The following is a 16293-nucleotide window of genomic DNA, read 5'->3' as shown; positions in this document are numbered from 1 at the left end:
GTTGATTAATATCTCAAATTATTCATCTTCATTTCATTTCACTCCATGTTATCATCTTTCATAAAAATAAGAATATAAATTAAAATAAGCTATGACCTAAAGGTCCTACTTACCTGGTCATAAAATCTCTTACAAAAATCTAGTGAATAATCTGTGATTGTTATTTCTGCAGTTGTGGTCCGATGGCGATGTCGTATTTTGTTTATGTGATATGCCGCGTAGATTTTGGGGTGTAAAAAGACTTCTAAAAATGCCTATAACTGAGACTGGGGATCAATATTCGATATGGGTAAGTGAAAACAACGTTCAGTCTATTAGCTTTATTTTTAACTTAAGTTAATTTTTACCGTTTGGTGTGGAACATTTAAAGAAAAAGTTGAAAAATAGTAGTGTATTTCAGTGGAAAACATGCAACAACGTACAAAAATTGCGCCTGTCTGCGGGCTGAAATGGAATGTATCAAATATTTAGACGACTAAAATCTCCTTTTGTTTTTCATACCAAAAATGTTTATGATAAATGTCAATGCAATGAAAATAGTGTTTTACACATTTACGTGAAGAGATTGTCGAAGTGCGGTAATCGAAAATAAAATGATTCGAATAGAATTCCGTCTGGACAATGGTTTTTTTATAAAAAATTGCTAATATTTTGGCATTAATACACATTTAATTTAACATGTTTTGGTTTCATGCCATTTTGTTTATTCTGTGTATGGAATTTCAACTGGATTGCCACGACATGTTTTCAATTAGTCCTATTCATTCACACTTCAATACCCAGTATTCTTTTGTTTTAAACTGTTTCCCTAGAATCTAAATTCTATTATTTTTGCTCAACATGCTAACATCTAATCGTGTAATGTTCGATTCAAAAACTTCTCTAAGGATATAATGAAAAATGCTTTTCTTTTAAAGGTTGATTTCCTTCTGTATTTTATTTATTTGGAAGCACATTCTCATGTTTTTCTGAAATAATGAAAATATTTTCTAAATGTAACTTTTGTTATGTGAGACCAAAGCAATTTAACAAAAAAAATTGTTAATTTTTTTTTTTGAAATAACATAAAAAAAAACATTATGTACATATATTTCATTACTTTTTACTAATGTCCACACTAGCTAAGGCCTGGTGCTTAATTTTAAATAAAACTTATGTTGAAAGCAGTTAAATGAAATTGTAATCCTAGTGTGTATACCAATTTTAATAAAACCTCTCTATTTTGCAGGTGGGCTTAATATATATATTCAATTTGATTGTTGGGACTGGCGCTCTGACATTACCTGCAGCATTTTCCAGGGCAGGATGGGCATTAAGCACAATATCATTAGTCTTCTTAGCATTTATGAGTTTCTTGAATGCAACTTATGTGATAGAAACTATGGCATGCGCCAATGCAGTGCTAAAATGGAAGAAACTGCAGTCTATTAAGAGAGAGAGTGTAAGTTCTTCAATTCTTAACTGACTTCAAGACAAGTAATATTGCTGAATTTATTTATAAGTATAGCTGCTCTTTTTATGTATTTACTAGCTGACCCGGCACACTTTGTAGTGCCTCAATCGATCAATAAAAGACCTAAACTTTTGTATAAAATAAACATAGAATAAACAAAAGGAATCCGTCCGACGGGGAACACATCGAATGAAAAACACAATTGTTATTTTTTTTAATTTAGAGCATTTTCATATTTATCCACCTTTTAAACCTTCACTGGACTTTCACAAATAATTCAAGACCAAAATTAGCCAAATTGGTCCAGCCGTTCTCGAGTTTTAGTGAGACTAATGAACAGCAATTCATTTGATGTATATAGTATTTATTAAAAGGTTAACATTTAATTGAATTTACTTTTACTGAAATTGTTTAAAGCTACAGTTATCGTAAATCATTTACACGGAACAATTAATCCTATATAAATTATACCATTCTGATGTTCAGGATCTGGCTTACACAGAGAAGCACTAGCAGTAGTTGAAGTAAATAGATAATATAGGTAAATAGAAAATATTTAATCTAATTCAGATCCAAGATAGGGATACTGATGAAGAGACTACCTCACAACAATATGGAGATCTCGAAGAACCCCTTGTTTGTGGTACTTCCATACCTTCAAGATACTACAGTCTGGACCAACGTGTGGAACTTGGAGAAATGGCAAACCTTTTTTTTAGCAAGACTGGAAGGTTGATGTTTTATTGCACTCTCTGTGTATATCTGTATGGAGACCTATCGATATATTCAGCTGCAGTTGCTAAGTCCGTTATGGATGTTGTATGGTCAGTAATTTCTATAATTCTCTTATAAACTTTATATGTATTTAAGAATAAATCCTGAAGCTGAAAAGCAAAACAGTAACCCTGGAAAACAAGAAAAGATGTGTGCAGTGCACAAGATACTAGTGAAGCCTTCAGTAGTAATCTTAGCCTTCAAAAGTTCTGCCTCAGTCTAAATCCTATTTATGATTTACTCTTTTTAGTATTGCTGTTTTGTTTCATTGAATTTCAAATTATAATGGTACTTAAAAAGTTCTAACTTAACTGTTAATTCAATAAGTCGAACATCAATGCTTATCATTTATTTCACAAAACTTGTTGCCATAAACTACTGCTTGAACTGAAACAGAATGTTAGTGTAAAGGTGGATAGGTAGGTTAAGGCATCCCTGTACAAATAGTAAGATGCCTGGAGCACTTGTATCGAGTGATGCATTTTTTTAAAATGCTTACCATAGTGTAGCCACGTGATAGTGACTGGTTACCGTCATTAATAGACGGCAGCAATAAAAGCACAGCCAAGCTGAAGATAGAACGTAAGCTTTAATTATAAAAATAAAAATCGAAGTCATTATAACAATAGTTATAAAAAATATATATATATCAATTGTAATAGATATTAAAGGTTCTTAATTGTATCCATATGTCTTATAACTTTTAAAAATGGCCTTGCAGAACAGCTGTTCAAATATGATACGGATTTTCATTTAAGTAAAGAAAAAAAAAAGTCACGTTTACTAATAGGTTTAAATAATAAAAACGATTACACTAATTATTAGTATGTTAGAAATGGGTCAAACTTAAACATGCACTAAAGACTTTTTGCTTCTATGATGCTCGTAGTTATGTTACATGCCTATAGATATATGTGGTTTTTGGTAATATCTATATTGCATAAACTGATATAATATAGCGCTGCGTATACGTTTGTTTTACTGTATGCTGAGACCGAGAATCGACACCGGTCGGGCCTCATGGTACAGTAGCCGGTGTCAAAGTTGCAACAGTAAATATCTGTGTGCTTAGTGCGAGTTTTTTAACGCTCTCGGTAGCGTTAAAGTTAACTTAAATTTGTATGCAGTTGGAACAGCGCCCCTAGCGGCAAACGTGGGCAAACGTTGCAAATCTATACAAATTGTGAGTTAACTCTTACGCAATCGAGAACGTTAAAGAACTCGGATTAAGCATAGTGATTAAAACTAGAGTCATGGCGCGACCTATTTGAAGCTTGAAATTGAAGTATCAAATTGAATGAATTCAGAGAAATATACATTGAAAATATTAAACGCCATAGTTACGAAGCGTCGTGACGTAAAATTTGCAGTCACCAATATTTTACTGATAGTTTTGTGCTAATGCATATTGTAAACTCGCACAGGTGGATAACGCATTCCTGCCTTTACCTGCCGCAAAACAGTCTCGCATTCCGGCTTAAAGGGTAGGAATGTTCTTTATACAATACAATTGAGGCTTTGACCTATGCCAAAAGGCGTTGATGCCTATGTCCACTGGCTCTGGTATTTACGCTTTTTTTTTTCTTTTTCTTACCTAAGCTGATAGCCTTGAGAGGCTATTTCAGCGTAACCGTGGCTAGTAGGTGAGCTCACGGGGCTCAAACCTGACGACGATGCTAACACGAACCCTAGCAAGAGCCGTGCTTCGCAGAATCTACCACCGGATCGGAAACGCGACCCACTGAGAAGATCCGGCGAGAAACTCAGTGGGCTGTGTCTGAGAGTTAATTTACTCGTCGAGCCCTTCGTCGCAAGCGACGGGTTCGACGAGAACGGTGACCGGTGCTTGAAGTACCTAAAAGCACCGTTTTTTACGCAATAAATAAATAATAAATCGTCAACAGTTCAACAGTCTCTTCGAATGTCACGAACGGCAGAGGTTGGGAGAGCTTGCCGTGTTTCAACGCAACCGATGATCCGATGGCGTACACTCGACTCGATGTGTATAGGGTCTCTCTGCTCACCTTCGTAGCGGTCATGGGGCCCTTCGTCTTCTTCAACGTGCAGAAGACTAAGTACCTGCAGTTGCTGACGTCAGGAATGAGATGGCTCGGTGAGTGTTTCGTATAATCTATACATATAAATAAAATTGGAGTGTCTGTTTGTAATATTGTAATAACCGCTTTTTACTACATGCATATGAATATATATACGGTACATACACCAAAATATTTTTTTACAATTTTTGTCTGTCTGTCTGTCTGTTTGTTCCGGATAATCTCTGGAACGGCTGGACCGATTTTGATGAGACTTTCACTGATAGGTAGCTGATAATATAAGGAGTAACCTAGGCTACTTTATCCGCGGTACGACAATAAACACGGGTAGGTAACAGCGGGACTCTACTATCAATAATAAAATTTAACGCTTCCAAAGCGAAGCGAGGGCTGGTCGCTAGTCGTAATTATAACGCGTAAGGTGTTCGAGCAAGATGCCGAGGTTAAATTGATTACTGATGGTAAGACGCATGTAGAAGGCAACGGTTAAATGGATACTGAAGCCCGTAGATGTGAACAACGTAAACTCAGTCTTGAGACATGAGCCATAAGTCTCAATTCGGTACTGCGATTGCTACCCTCCCCTTCAAACTGGAGCGGAACGCTTCGGATACCTATCTGTGCGGACTCACAAGACGCCCTACCATCTTTTTTTTCACTACCTATGATGATAGCCTTGAGAGGAGTGTTGCTAACACTGGCCCTAGCAATCTGCGAAGCACTGCTCTTGAGTTAATAGGTCTCCTTTGGAGGCGCTCGGGCAGTTATTAGAAAATCCTACCCCGCCTGGTTGAGCCTTTGCTCGCTCACTTGTCCTAGTGAAACTGGAAAGGCCTTCGGGCCACCAGTAACCCTTCAAACATAACAAAATAAAAAAAACAATTGACAGGTAGAACTTATGTCCCAAGTAAGGTAGTAGCCTTCCCACTAATAATTGCTTTTCTATTATTTTTGTGGGTACTTCGGTTTTCAATGGATGGATTTTTTATATAATAATCGGTAATAAGTGAAACATATTTCCGGGACTGTAGTCCTTTATCAGTAATAAAGCTACACTTATTAAATGATAGTGTTTAAGCAATTTTCGATGTCCAATATCGATAATAGAATATCTTTTATCTTTATGATTTATTTGGTATATAAATTAACAGGTAACTCGATCAGCTCGCGTTTTGACTTGACTTTTTTATTGCTGTTTTTACGGTTTTATATATGTATATTTTAAAAAGGTTTTTTTTTTTCATAAGACATTTTAATTAAACCGTGAAGGTATTAGGCAGTTCCTCCGTGTTTTACGAGACCGTCGACCCCGAGCATCAGCTGATTTTTTATTGCATTACTGTGATATTCAGTAAGCAACCTCAAAAAACCGTTCTGCTTACAGAAAACACAGTCGGTAGTCTGGCGCTCCGTTTGCAACGGGATTTTTGAACGTAACTTGGCGCCAGATTTTACCGAATCTGTGGATATGCACAAAATATTATTAGAACATAATTGATCTATCTAGGTTTCTAATATTTTCTTCGCTTTTGATACGTATTAAACATACTACATATTTATATACTACTAGCTGACCCGGCAAACGTTGTGTTGCCTTAAATAAGATTTCTAGGGAAATTCTACTGTAGAAAAAAAAAACTCATTTAACCACATAATACCTCATTATAAACAAAAAAAAATATCCAAAGAATAAAAATAAAAAATAAATGTTTGGGGTGGACAACCCGTTTCACTTAGGGGTATGAAAAATAAATAGATAGTAGCCGATTCTCAGACCTACTGAACATACTATTGATACACAAATAAAACCAAAAAAACATGGCTGAAAATGTATAGTATTGTATAGCTCTCAAATATATTAAGTGTATAATCTATGATGTATAGTGAGTAAGTAAGACAGGAGACCGGCTTCGTCCTCATCCCTACTACGTGATGTTTGCTGGATGAGTGGTGACTCCTGGCGGGGATCGATTGATAGTTGATTAGTAGTAGACCGGCGAGGGCGGGAGATCAAATTCAATGTAAAAAAAAAACACAATTAAAGGAACTTGAAATTATAAACTCTGAATAAGAATTTATCGTCCTACAATTATAATATTTGATTGCCATCTTGCAACCCTATTGCCGATCTGTGCATAGAATAAAAAAATATATTAATCGGGATGGAAAAATAGGGGTTGATCGTATAAGAGTGAAAATTGAGAGTAATGTGATTTTTTTTTATTTTAAGTCATGACAAAACAAAATAAAAAACTTGCCAAAAAAATTAAAGTTTATATAATTAACAAATAAAAAATAGGGGTTGATCATAGAGGGATGTAAAATTGAGAGTAACATCAGATTTTTTATTTTAATTCATGACAAAATAAAAATAAAAATGAAAATCTTGCCAAAAAAATTAAAGTTTATAATTAACAAATAAAAAATAGGGGTTGATCGTAGAGGGGTGAAAATTTCAGAGTAATATGAATTTTTTTATTCTACGTCATGAAAAAATAAAAACAAAATTCTCGCAAAAAAAATTAAAGTTTTTAATTAGCAAATAAAAAATAAAGGTTGATCGTAGAGGGGTGAAAAATTAGGGTTGTATGTATTTTTGTATGCCGTATCATAAAAAAATAAAAACAAAAAAATTTGTCTAAAAAATAACAAATAAAATTTTGGGGTGGACCACCCTTAACATTTAGGGGGATGAAAAATAGATGTTGGTCGATTCTCATAGATACCGAATAAGCAAAAAAAAATTCATTAAAATCGGTCAAGCCGTTTCGGAGGAGTATGGCAACGAAAACTGTGACACGAGAATTTTATATATTAGATGTATATGACCTGTACGTATAAAATAAAAAAGTATGTATTTTTAATACCGATTTTATTTGATTATTTGATATATGTAATTGTGATTCCCGTTTCTATCGAGTCATTTCTAGACATTCACAGCTATTTTGGTTCTCATATGTGTTTGAAAAAGTTTACTTCCTCCCAAAATTCAAGAATACTGGTGGTAGGACCTCTTGTGAGTCCGCGCGGATAGGTACCTTCACCCTGCCTATTTCTGCCCTGAAGCAGTAATACGTCTCGGTTTGAAGGGTGGGGCAGCCGTTGTAACTATACTTGAGACCTTAGAACTTATATCTCAAGGTGGGTGACGCATTTACGTTGTAGATGTCTATGGGCTCCAGTAACCACTTAACACCAGGTGGGCTGTGAGCTAGTCCACCCAACTAAGCAATCAAATAAATGCTCCATTAAATGATTAATTTTTCTTGCAGCATTCACGATAATGATCTCAATGGCGATCCATCTGTTAACGTCCCGAGGGGCTGAAGGCAGACCTCCTACGTTTGACGTGACGGGAATGCCCACATTATTTGGAGCATGTGTGTATTCATTCATGTGCCACCACTCGTTGCCAGGACTCATCAGTCCGATACGAGGCAAGAACGGCTTGGGGCTCCATCTCTCTCTAGATTACGTTCTCATAAGCGTATTCTACCTGTTATTAGCGTTCACTGGCGCTTTCGCCTTTGCCGAACTAAACGATTTGTACACGTTAAATTTTGTGCCGTCGGACAATGAAAACATATTCCTTAAAATTGTCGATTATTTCCTTTCACTGTTCCCGGTTTTCACTCTGTCCACGAGTTTCCCGATTATAGCGATTACATTAAAGAACAATCTGCAGTCTCTATGTTTGGACACGGGTCGCATTGAAAGTTACAATGTTGTCGTTAGAAAATTTTTATTTCCCGTCGTTACGGTAGTTCCTCCGGTACTGTTGACGTATTATTTAGAGGATATCAGTGTGTTGATTGAGTTCACTGGTTCGTATGCGGGAGCCGGTATTCAATATTTGATACCGACGTTTCTCGTTGTGTCCGCCAGGCGGCACTGCGTCGCCCTGCTGGGTTTGGGCGTGGTCAATAAGTATAAGAGTCCGTTCTCGCATGCGGCGTGGGCAGTATTCGTCCTGCTCTGGTCGTGCATGTGTATAATATTGGTCTCCGTGCACATATTAGAAAAGAAATCATGACGATAAATTACGCGGTTTTTTTTTAAGACCATAGACGGAAATGCTAATATATATTTTTTGTATGTTATTAATTGTGATATTCTAACGTGTGTGTGTGTGTTAATTTTATAAATTTAAGACATATTTTATTGAGGGCTTTATCTTGAGATAGCAAAATTAAATGACTTATTTATGTACTTGAATGATATTCGTGAATGTGTTTAAAGTAAAAGTTATATAAATTACATTATAGTAGGAGTTTTATGAAGAAGAAAAAAACACGAATGATTAGATTTAAGGATAGGTACCGCGACGCTCAACCAATTTGTACCTTCTTATATCTCTACGGTTTAATTGTTGTCGTATTTAAAGGCTTTGTATTCACGAGCGAACGAAAATTAAACCAAACTAGAAAACAAGCTTTAGAATTTTGTCACTCTACATGACATCAAAACTCCTTTATTTCCTATTGAAAAATTGACTCTCTTTTCAAAACCAGAGCATCATGCCTGACAAAACTCTGGTAGTTACTCATTCAGCAGACATTATGAAACCTCATTCTGGTGCATCGTCGGTCCCTAGCAGTAGTGTGATCATCCTATTTTTGAAGCTCTCATCCCATTCCCCTATTTATTTTAGGGTCTGGTCATCACATATTTCTGTGTCATCAATCTTACAGTAGCTTTTACTCCTGGATGACTCAACCCGTGAATATTATCGAACGCTTGTTTACGAAACTGTGACGTCAGATAAAGTCGAGGAGAAGGGCTACGAGTATCACAATATAAGCTCTCACCCGAACCAGAAATGTTGATTTTCTGCAGGTCAAGTGAAGAGCCGCATTCTAGCAGTTTTTGAAGTTCTTGGTCGTCTTTTTGCGAAGATGCTAAAGCATGCATATCAAGCTCACTCGTAATTGCTTCTGTGCGGGAAAGAGCGTCTGCCACTACGTTATCGTCTCCTGAAATATGTCGTACATCGGTTGTAAATTGTGACACAAAATCAAAATAGCGAAATTGCCGCGGAGAACAGTTTTCTGATGCTTTTTTGAATGCTGAGACTATTGGTTTGTGATCTGTAAGCACAGTGAAAACTCTGCCTTCCACCATATGTCTAAAGTGCTTTACTGCTTCATAGATAGCTAACAACTCTCTATCGAATGGGCTATACTTTCTTTGAGCTTTATTCAATTTTTTTGAAAAGAATCCGAGTGGTTGCTGTCCTTCATCTGTCTTTTGCTGTAGTACGGCACCGATTGCATTATCAGAAGCATCCGTACAGAGTATCAAAGCTGCCGATGGGTTAGGATGAGCTAGCAATGTCGCTTCAGCTAAACTTTTCTTACAAGCGATAAAGGCTTCCAGCAGGTCAGCTGACCAGGTAATAGGCGTACGGGGTTTTAAAGCTGGGCCGGATAAAACATTATGGAGCGGAGCTTGGATATTTGCAGCTTTAGGCATGAAACGTCTATAGAAATTAACCATACCCAGAAATCTTCGTAATTCTTTAATAGTTTTCGGCTGCGGGAAGTTCTGGATCGCCTCCACTTTCTGAAGAAGCGGTCTGGTGCCCGAAGATGATACGGCGTAGCCTAAAAAATCTACCTGGGGCTCACCAAACACGCATTTCGAAACATTAATAACAACGCCGTGGTCCTGGAGACGTTGAAATACTTTCTTCAGATGTTCCAGGTGCAATGTCTCGTTCTGGCTCCCTATTAAAATATCATCGATATAAGGATAACAAAAGTCAAGGTCTCTCAAGATTTCATCCATGAAGCGTTGAAATGTTTGAGCTGCGTTGCAAAGACCAAAGCTCATAAACGGAAATTCAAATAATCCGAAAGGAGTCGTAACAGCTGTTTTCGCTATATCTGCTGGGTTTACCGGTAATTGATTATAAGCTCGGATCAAATCGATTTTGCTGAAGACGGTACACCCAAATAGGTTATGTGAAAAGTCACCTATATGTCGGACCGGGTATCGGTCAGGTATTGTACGTGCATTTAATGCCCGATAGTCGCCACACACGCGCCACTCATTGTTTTTCTTCGGAACTAAGTGTAATGGCGATGACCATGGACTGTCTGATCTTACTGCAATACCTGCTCTTACCATATCCTCGAACTCACGGGTGGCTATTCGGAGTCGATCCGGTGCTAGACGACGAGGACGACTGAATACTGGTGGCCCTGGAGTGGTACGGATGTGGTGAAACGTATTATGTTTAATTTTACGCTTAGACAGGTCCCCAGCCGGACGAGTGATGTCCGGAAACTGAGAAAGCAAATCATGATAGCGTGAAGTACCTGCAACAGACTTAATTTGATACAAATCAGTTGACGCAGGTTGAGCATGAGCACTGAGCGACGTTATATTGTCTATCAAACGGTGATGTCTAGCATCCACTAATAAGTTATAATGCGACAAAAAATCTATGCCTATAATAGGCTTGCCGACGTCCGCTATAACGAAACGCCAAAAGAATGCACGTCTAAGTCCAAAATCTAAAGAAATGTTTATCCAACCGAACGTGTTTATGGTTGAACCGTTTGCTGCATACAGTTTATAGTCTGTTTTCACACATTGTCGATTTTGTACGCACTTATACGGATAAACACATAAGTCTGAACCGGTGTCAACTAAATATTGCACTTTTGTCTTACGATCGGTTACAAAAACACGGCCGGCTGTCACACTACCGCAGTCAGGAGTCGCCGTCTTCACTGACTGCTTGTTTCGTTTCCCTCCCTGAAGGAACACGGCTCCCGGCACTTCGTAGATTTGTTACCAAAACGTCGATGGTACCAGCAGAGCCTTGTATCTACGCTGGAGCGGCTTCGGGATCGTTGACGCCAGCGCGGGGACTGTGCTCGAGTTCTCGAGCGCGAATGGGAAATAGCCGACAGCTCATCCATCTTCTTTGCGAGATCATCAATGCGGCGTGTCAGTTGTTCCATAGTAAACGCAGAAGAAGAAACTTCGGTTGTGGGAACTGCCGTAGACATTGCAGCCACTTGATTCTGAGGTTGGAGCGTAATCTCATGAATTTTATCAACAATTTGAGCGACTGAGTCTAGAGGGAGATCGACTTGCGCTGCTATAATCGCTTGTACGTGACTAGGTAAACGACTCGTCCATAATGACCGAACGAACTCGTCAGGTACATCTGATCCAGCTAGATTTCGTAAGTGTCGCAGGAATTGTGACGGTTTTCTGTCACCCAACTCTTCATGTGTAAGAAGCTGTCTCACTCGTTGTTCTTGGGACGCAGATAACCGCGAAATCAACTCCGTTTTTATCTTCTCGTATTTGTTTTCCGTTGGCGGATTAGTTATAATGTCTTTAACTTCACACACGTATTTATAATCTAGATTTGCCAAGACGTGGTAAAATTTTGTCGCATCAACCGTGATATTTGAAAGCGCGAACTGTCCTTCCAATTGTACAAACCACAACGCGGGCTCATTGGGCCAAAATGGCGGGACTTTTACACCAACACGACAAACCTCACTCGTACTGTCCATCTTGCCGCTATTTGAAGTCATCACTTGTTAATGCAACGATTTAATATATTTATAACTTGTACACTGAATCACGTCGGGGTCACCACCGTGGTTTGTTATTTGTACTCTCGGGATATTATGCTCCGAACACATAAAAGTCAAACACACCAATTTAACAATAATATAATATTATAATATTATGTGTACAATGTTCTAATAAAAAGTAAATAGAGTAAACAAGTCGCTGGGCACTAGAAGACACCAATTAAAACTAAAATTATAATACGTTTTTACAAGCCACTTAAATCGACGCGCGCGAATCTCGCCATGTGACGTCACGGGACACCTGCGCGTTCGGGAACTCCGATCGCGACCGATGACGCCCGAGTGCAACCGAATGTTGCACGCTACAGACAATTGGTCAAATATTTCATCCTTGACATCGTCTATGCTATTCCTTCGAAGATATCTTCAAATACCTCCCACATTAATCCTGCAATAGCGTTTTGAGATATTAGTCAATAGACATTCCGGCCTGTGTAACTCGCTTGAGATGTTCATTTTTGTTGTATATTTCCTCTTTCATTTAGAATCGACATGCTAGTCTTGCGCAGGTGCTTCTTAGTGCTGAAGCATCCCGTGAAGTATATTTTTTAAATTCTCATCCCATTCTCCTATTTATTTTAGGGTCTAGCCAGAAAATTGCCCGAATCTTTGACCCTTGACCTCATCTATGCTATTCCTTCGAAGATATCTTCAAATATCTCCCGCATTAATCCTGCAATAGCGTTTTGAGATATGAGTCTATAAACATTCCGGCCTACGTAACTCGCTTAAGATGTCCATTTTTGTTGTATATTTCCTCCTTCATTTAGAATCGATAAGCTCGTCTTGCGCAGATGCTTCCCAGTGTTGAAATGTCCTGTGAGGACCCTAGCGAATCTCAGATTAACTTATGTAATGGATTTAAAGATGTCTATTGAATAGTACTTTCCAATCAAATGTTCCTAGTTCAATAATTCCTACACGTCATTGAGGTCCTATGGTTGGTTGGAGACATTTCATAGATACCGCGACGCAACTATGCGTTTCTCAGTGCTTTGACTCTTTAAGTCTCAAAGCAGATGGCGCTGCTGTCGCTGTAATCTACTTCACTACCCAAAAATAGTTTCTGGCCGACAGCCCAACCAACAATTTCCAGGTGAAATACAACACTTAATTTATTAAGACTAATTTTATGTAATGTTATACAAGCTTTATTTTTTTATATTTTAGAGAGTTTAATCCATAGACCTATATAGTAGGGACACGACATATTGTTCTATACGTACAATTGCTTATATAAATAGCACCCATTTTGAAGGCACACACATAAACATATATCTATCTCGTTCTTACTCAGCACTTTAACTCGCAGGAAAACAATATAACAGTATTTCAGTGCGTACATAAAATGAAACATGAATATACGTAAATGTCTCCGTCTCCGTCTAATGAGGCCGAAAATCCGCCATGTTTAGCGCGCCAAATGTCATTGTCACGTCAGTTCGGCCGTCTGTTTTGGGTTGTACATTATTTATTGACTTTGATATCGATTTAATATGATTGCTTATATAAAATTTCTAATTTTATCATGCTTAAAACATACAAAAATAATAATTAAAACATATTTTATAGGATCTCAAGAAGGTCGATGTCCCAAAACTATTATCTATATATATTTAAATTCATTATGGAGCCCTCATCCGAAAAATAGATTATACACTTAATAATATATTTGAATCCGAAATATCGGACACCATTTTTCAGTCGGAATCTATTCATCATGACACTAATCATAAATACCTCTTTAAAATGTGTCATCAAAACATATTTAGACATTCTGTTTAGATATTTCGGGAAAAAGGCTACCGACAAAATCTCTTCGGAACTATTTAAATAAAATAGTTTTATTCCGCAGTGAGTAAAACACTATTGTAAATTCGTTAAATATTTATTAATTAAGTGATTTTAGAGAGGAAGTCACAAGGAATGACGTTTGTAATTTCATTAACGAATAAATGTTCTGTAGGTGTTTTTTTTTATCAGGCGGTCCCTTGATAAGTTTAAATTTTGAATCACTCTCAAGTGAGAGTGATTCAAATGGTGCGGTGCACCTTCCTTGAGGTGCACTGCGGTAGTCTGTTACGGACTTTAGAGTCAGCAAAACAATTAAAATAGATTGTAATAGTCTAAGAAAAACACGTACTCAAAATACGATAACATTCAGCATGCTAGAAATGGGCTGATGGCACTGTACTATGCCATATCTTTATGTTTTGCGGCAAACGACAACTTTATAAAATCAGTGTAGCAAATTTTAAGAATCATCATATCGTTTACTTGGACAATTTGAAGCACGAACTCGTCTTAGATTTCACATAATATCTAAATCACATCATCTTTGCACATAACAATATATTTAATTCCTATTAAAGTATAAATTCTACAAATACATTCATACTCAACAATATTTAAAAAAATGTGTGCGTGTACTAGTGTACACACGTAAGAAGTGAAACTTATTTATGGCCTTATTTTTCGAAAAATGATCTACATGCAACTTTCTAGAAATTGGTTAAATAAAGTTAAATTAGATAAAGTTTAAACAAAAGGATTTTATTATCATAGACATGAATACAAAAAAGTTAAATTAGATAAAGTTTAAACAAAAGGATTTTATTATCATAGACATGAATACAAAACAGATGGCGCGTAACGGAAAAATGTGACGCGTAACCGAAAAATGTGACGGTAAATTTTTTTCCAACGCCGATAAGGAAGTTTCACTTCAATAAAATAAGCCAAGAACGTTTATCGATAAAACCTACTAACATTAAAATCTTCTGGGCAGCACTAAAACCGCCATGTTTTGTGGCCAGATGACGTCACAGTGGCACGAATTTTTTGTTGACGTTTCATTTCCATAGGTTTCCTACTTCAGTGGTTTAATCATGTTAATTCAATAATTGATTTACGCTTTATATATTTGAAACCAGTGAATGTGCCAAAAATATGCATAGTTTTAAGTGTGTGTGTTTTTTTATAATTAATATAAATTAACTAATTAACGCACATTTTCAAACATTTCGGTAAAATAGTAATTAATATTTAAAACAAATCAGTGAATAGAAATTGAAAGTCGAACAGACCTGAGTGTTATTCTCTGCTATTATTAATTTGATTTTAAATTTTTATTTAGAATATGTCCTGTTATGGAAAGAAATCTTGTAATTTTTTAAAGCGCGAGTACGTTTCATATTTTATGTACTATTGATTGATTTTATGACAGGATTTTTATTGCTTGTACATAATAAATATATATGAAAGGGCACTGTATCGAAAAAAAACCTGTGTACTTAATCTACTTATGTATTTGAGATATTCTTATGTGCATCTAAATCCGATTATTATGGGAGGGGGAGCTCTTTGCGAAATCCCGAAGCGTAATTTTACGTTCAACTTTATTTAATACCGTTTCTTCTGGTTTAAACATTCAACGATAGCTGATTATTGACAGTATTCGTGAAAGTTGAAGTGTAAAGCTTAATAAGTTCCCCCCATTTCGCTCTGAAGATCATCACAACACAATTAAGATTAGCTAAAATGTGAAGTAACCAATGGTTGTGATTGATAAAAGGCTTTTTTTTTTTTCAAAAAGTACTTACCTACTGTCTAATTGAGGCCGCCAGCGCAAAAGTTGCCTTACCTACAGTTTTTCATATTCGTGCGTATATATTGCAATTTACTTAAATCATAATTAAGATGCAAAACCGGCCTATCCCTAATTCCACCCATAGATAACAGATGCCTTTGTAAACATTATTTTTGCGCGTATTGTTTCTGCTTACGAAGATGTAAACGTTAATTCAAATCTCATTATCATTTAACGGCTGTCTGGTTTAATGGTAAGTGACATGGTCACTGCATACGGGGGTCGCGGGTTCGAATCCCGCCAAGGGAAGATATTTGTATGATAAATATAAATGTCTTTTCCAGGGTTATGGATGTATATTAAATATATGTATGTGTATAGTAAAAATCTTACATTTATTTCCGTTATCTGGTACTTGTAACACAAGTTCTTTACCAAATTATCACGGGACTAGTTAACGTGGCGTGATTGTTAGTAAATATTTATTTATTCTTATTATCTCCATACTAACTATAGCAAGCTTAGGTCACTTTTGCGCTGACGGCCATAATTATTGTGTTATTTGTGTTCTTCAAACGGCTGGTCCGTGATGAATTATAGTACCTAATTAAATTTTTATACAATAGTGATTTTTTTTTACATTAATGAGTTGTGTGATTAAACTTGTGTGTTTTGTGTAATGTAACATTGTATATTTAATAATAAATAAATGCCTATTTTTAACTGTTACTACTATACTTTTCATTTCGTATTGGTGAACGTTCATTGGAAGAATGAAGTATGGATAGTTTTTTTTGT

General features: G+C 36.5%; 1 protein-coding gene across 1 annotated transcript; it reads left to right on the top strand.

Moving 5' to 3' along the window:
* The first annotated feature begins 132 nt into the window (after positions 1-132).
* LOC101739207 (transmembrane protein 104 homolog) lies at positions 133-16224 on the top strand. Its single transcript, XM_012690988.4, has 6 exons — positions 133-289; positions 1229-1441; positions 2024-2277; positions 4132-4340; positions 7557-8957; positions 12267-16224. The coding sequence occupies exons 1-5, from the start codon at positions 212-214 to the stop codon at positions 8315-8317; spliced, it is 1515 nt and encodes a 504-aa protein (XP_012546442.1). The 5' UTR covers positions 133-211; the 3' UTR covers positions 8318-8957; positions 12267-16224.
* Positions 16225-16293: the final 69 nt, after the last annotated feature.

This window comes from Bombyx mori, chromosome 17 (assembly GCF_030269925.1).
Source record: "Bombyx mori chromosome 17, ASM3026992v2".
Taxonomy (NCBI): Eukaryota; Metazoa; Arthropoda; class Insecta; order Lepidoptera; family Bombycidae; genus Bombyx; species Bombyx mori.
Note: the sequence above shows the minus strand (reverse complement) of the source record. Positions and strands in the feature narration are given on the sequence as shown.

Coding starts and splice junctions, on each gene's coding strand:
- LOC101739207 (XM_012690988.4), top strand. CDS start 212: ATGCCGCGTAGATTTTGGGGTGTAAAAAGACTTCTAAAAATGCCTATA. Junction 2,278..4,131: donor TCCGTTATGGATGTTGTATG/GTCAGTAATTTC, acceptor AATCGTCAACAG/TTCAACAGTCTCTTCGAATG. Junction 4,341..7,556: donor GTCAGGAATGAGATGGCTCG/GTGAGTGTTTCG, acceptor TTTTTCTTGCAG/CATTCACGATAATGATCTCA.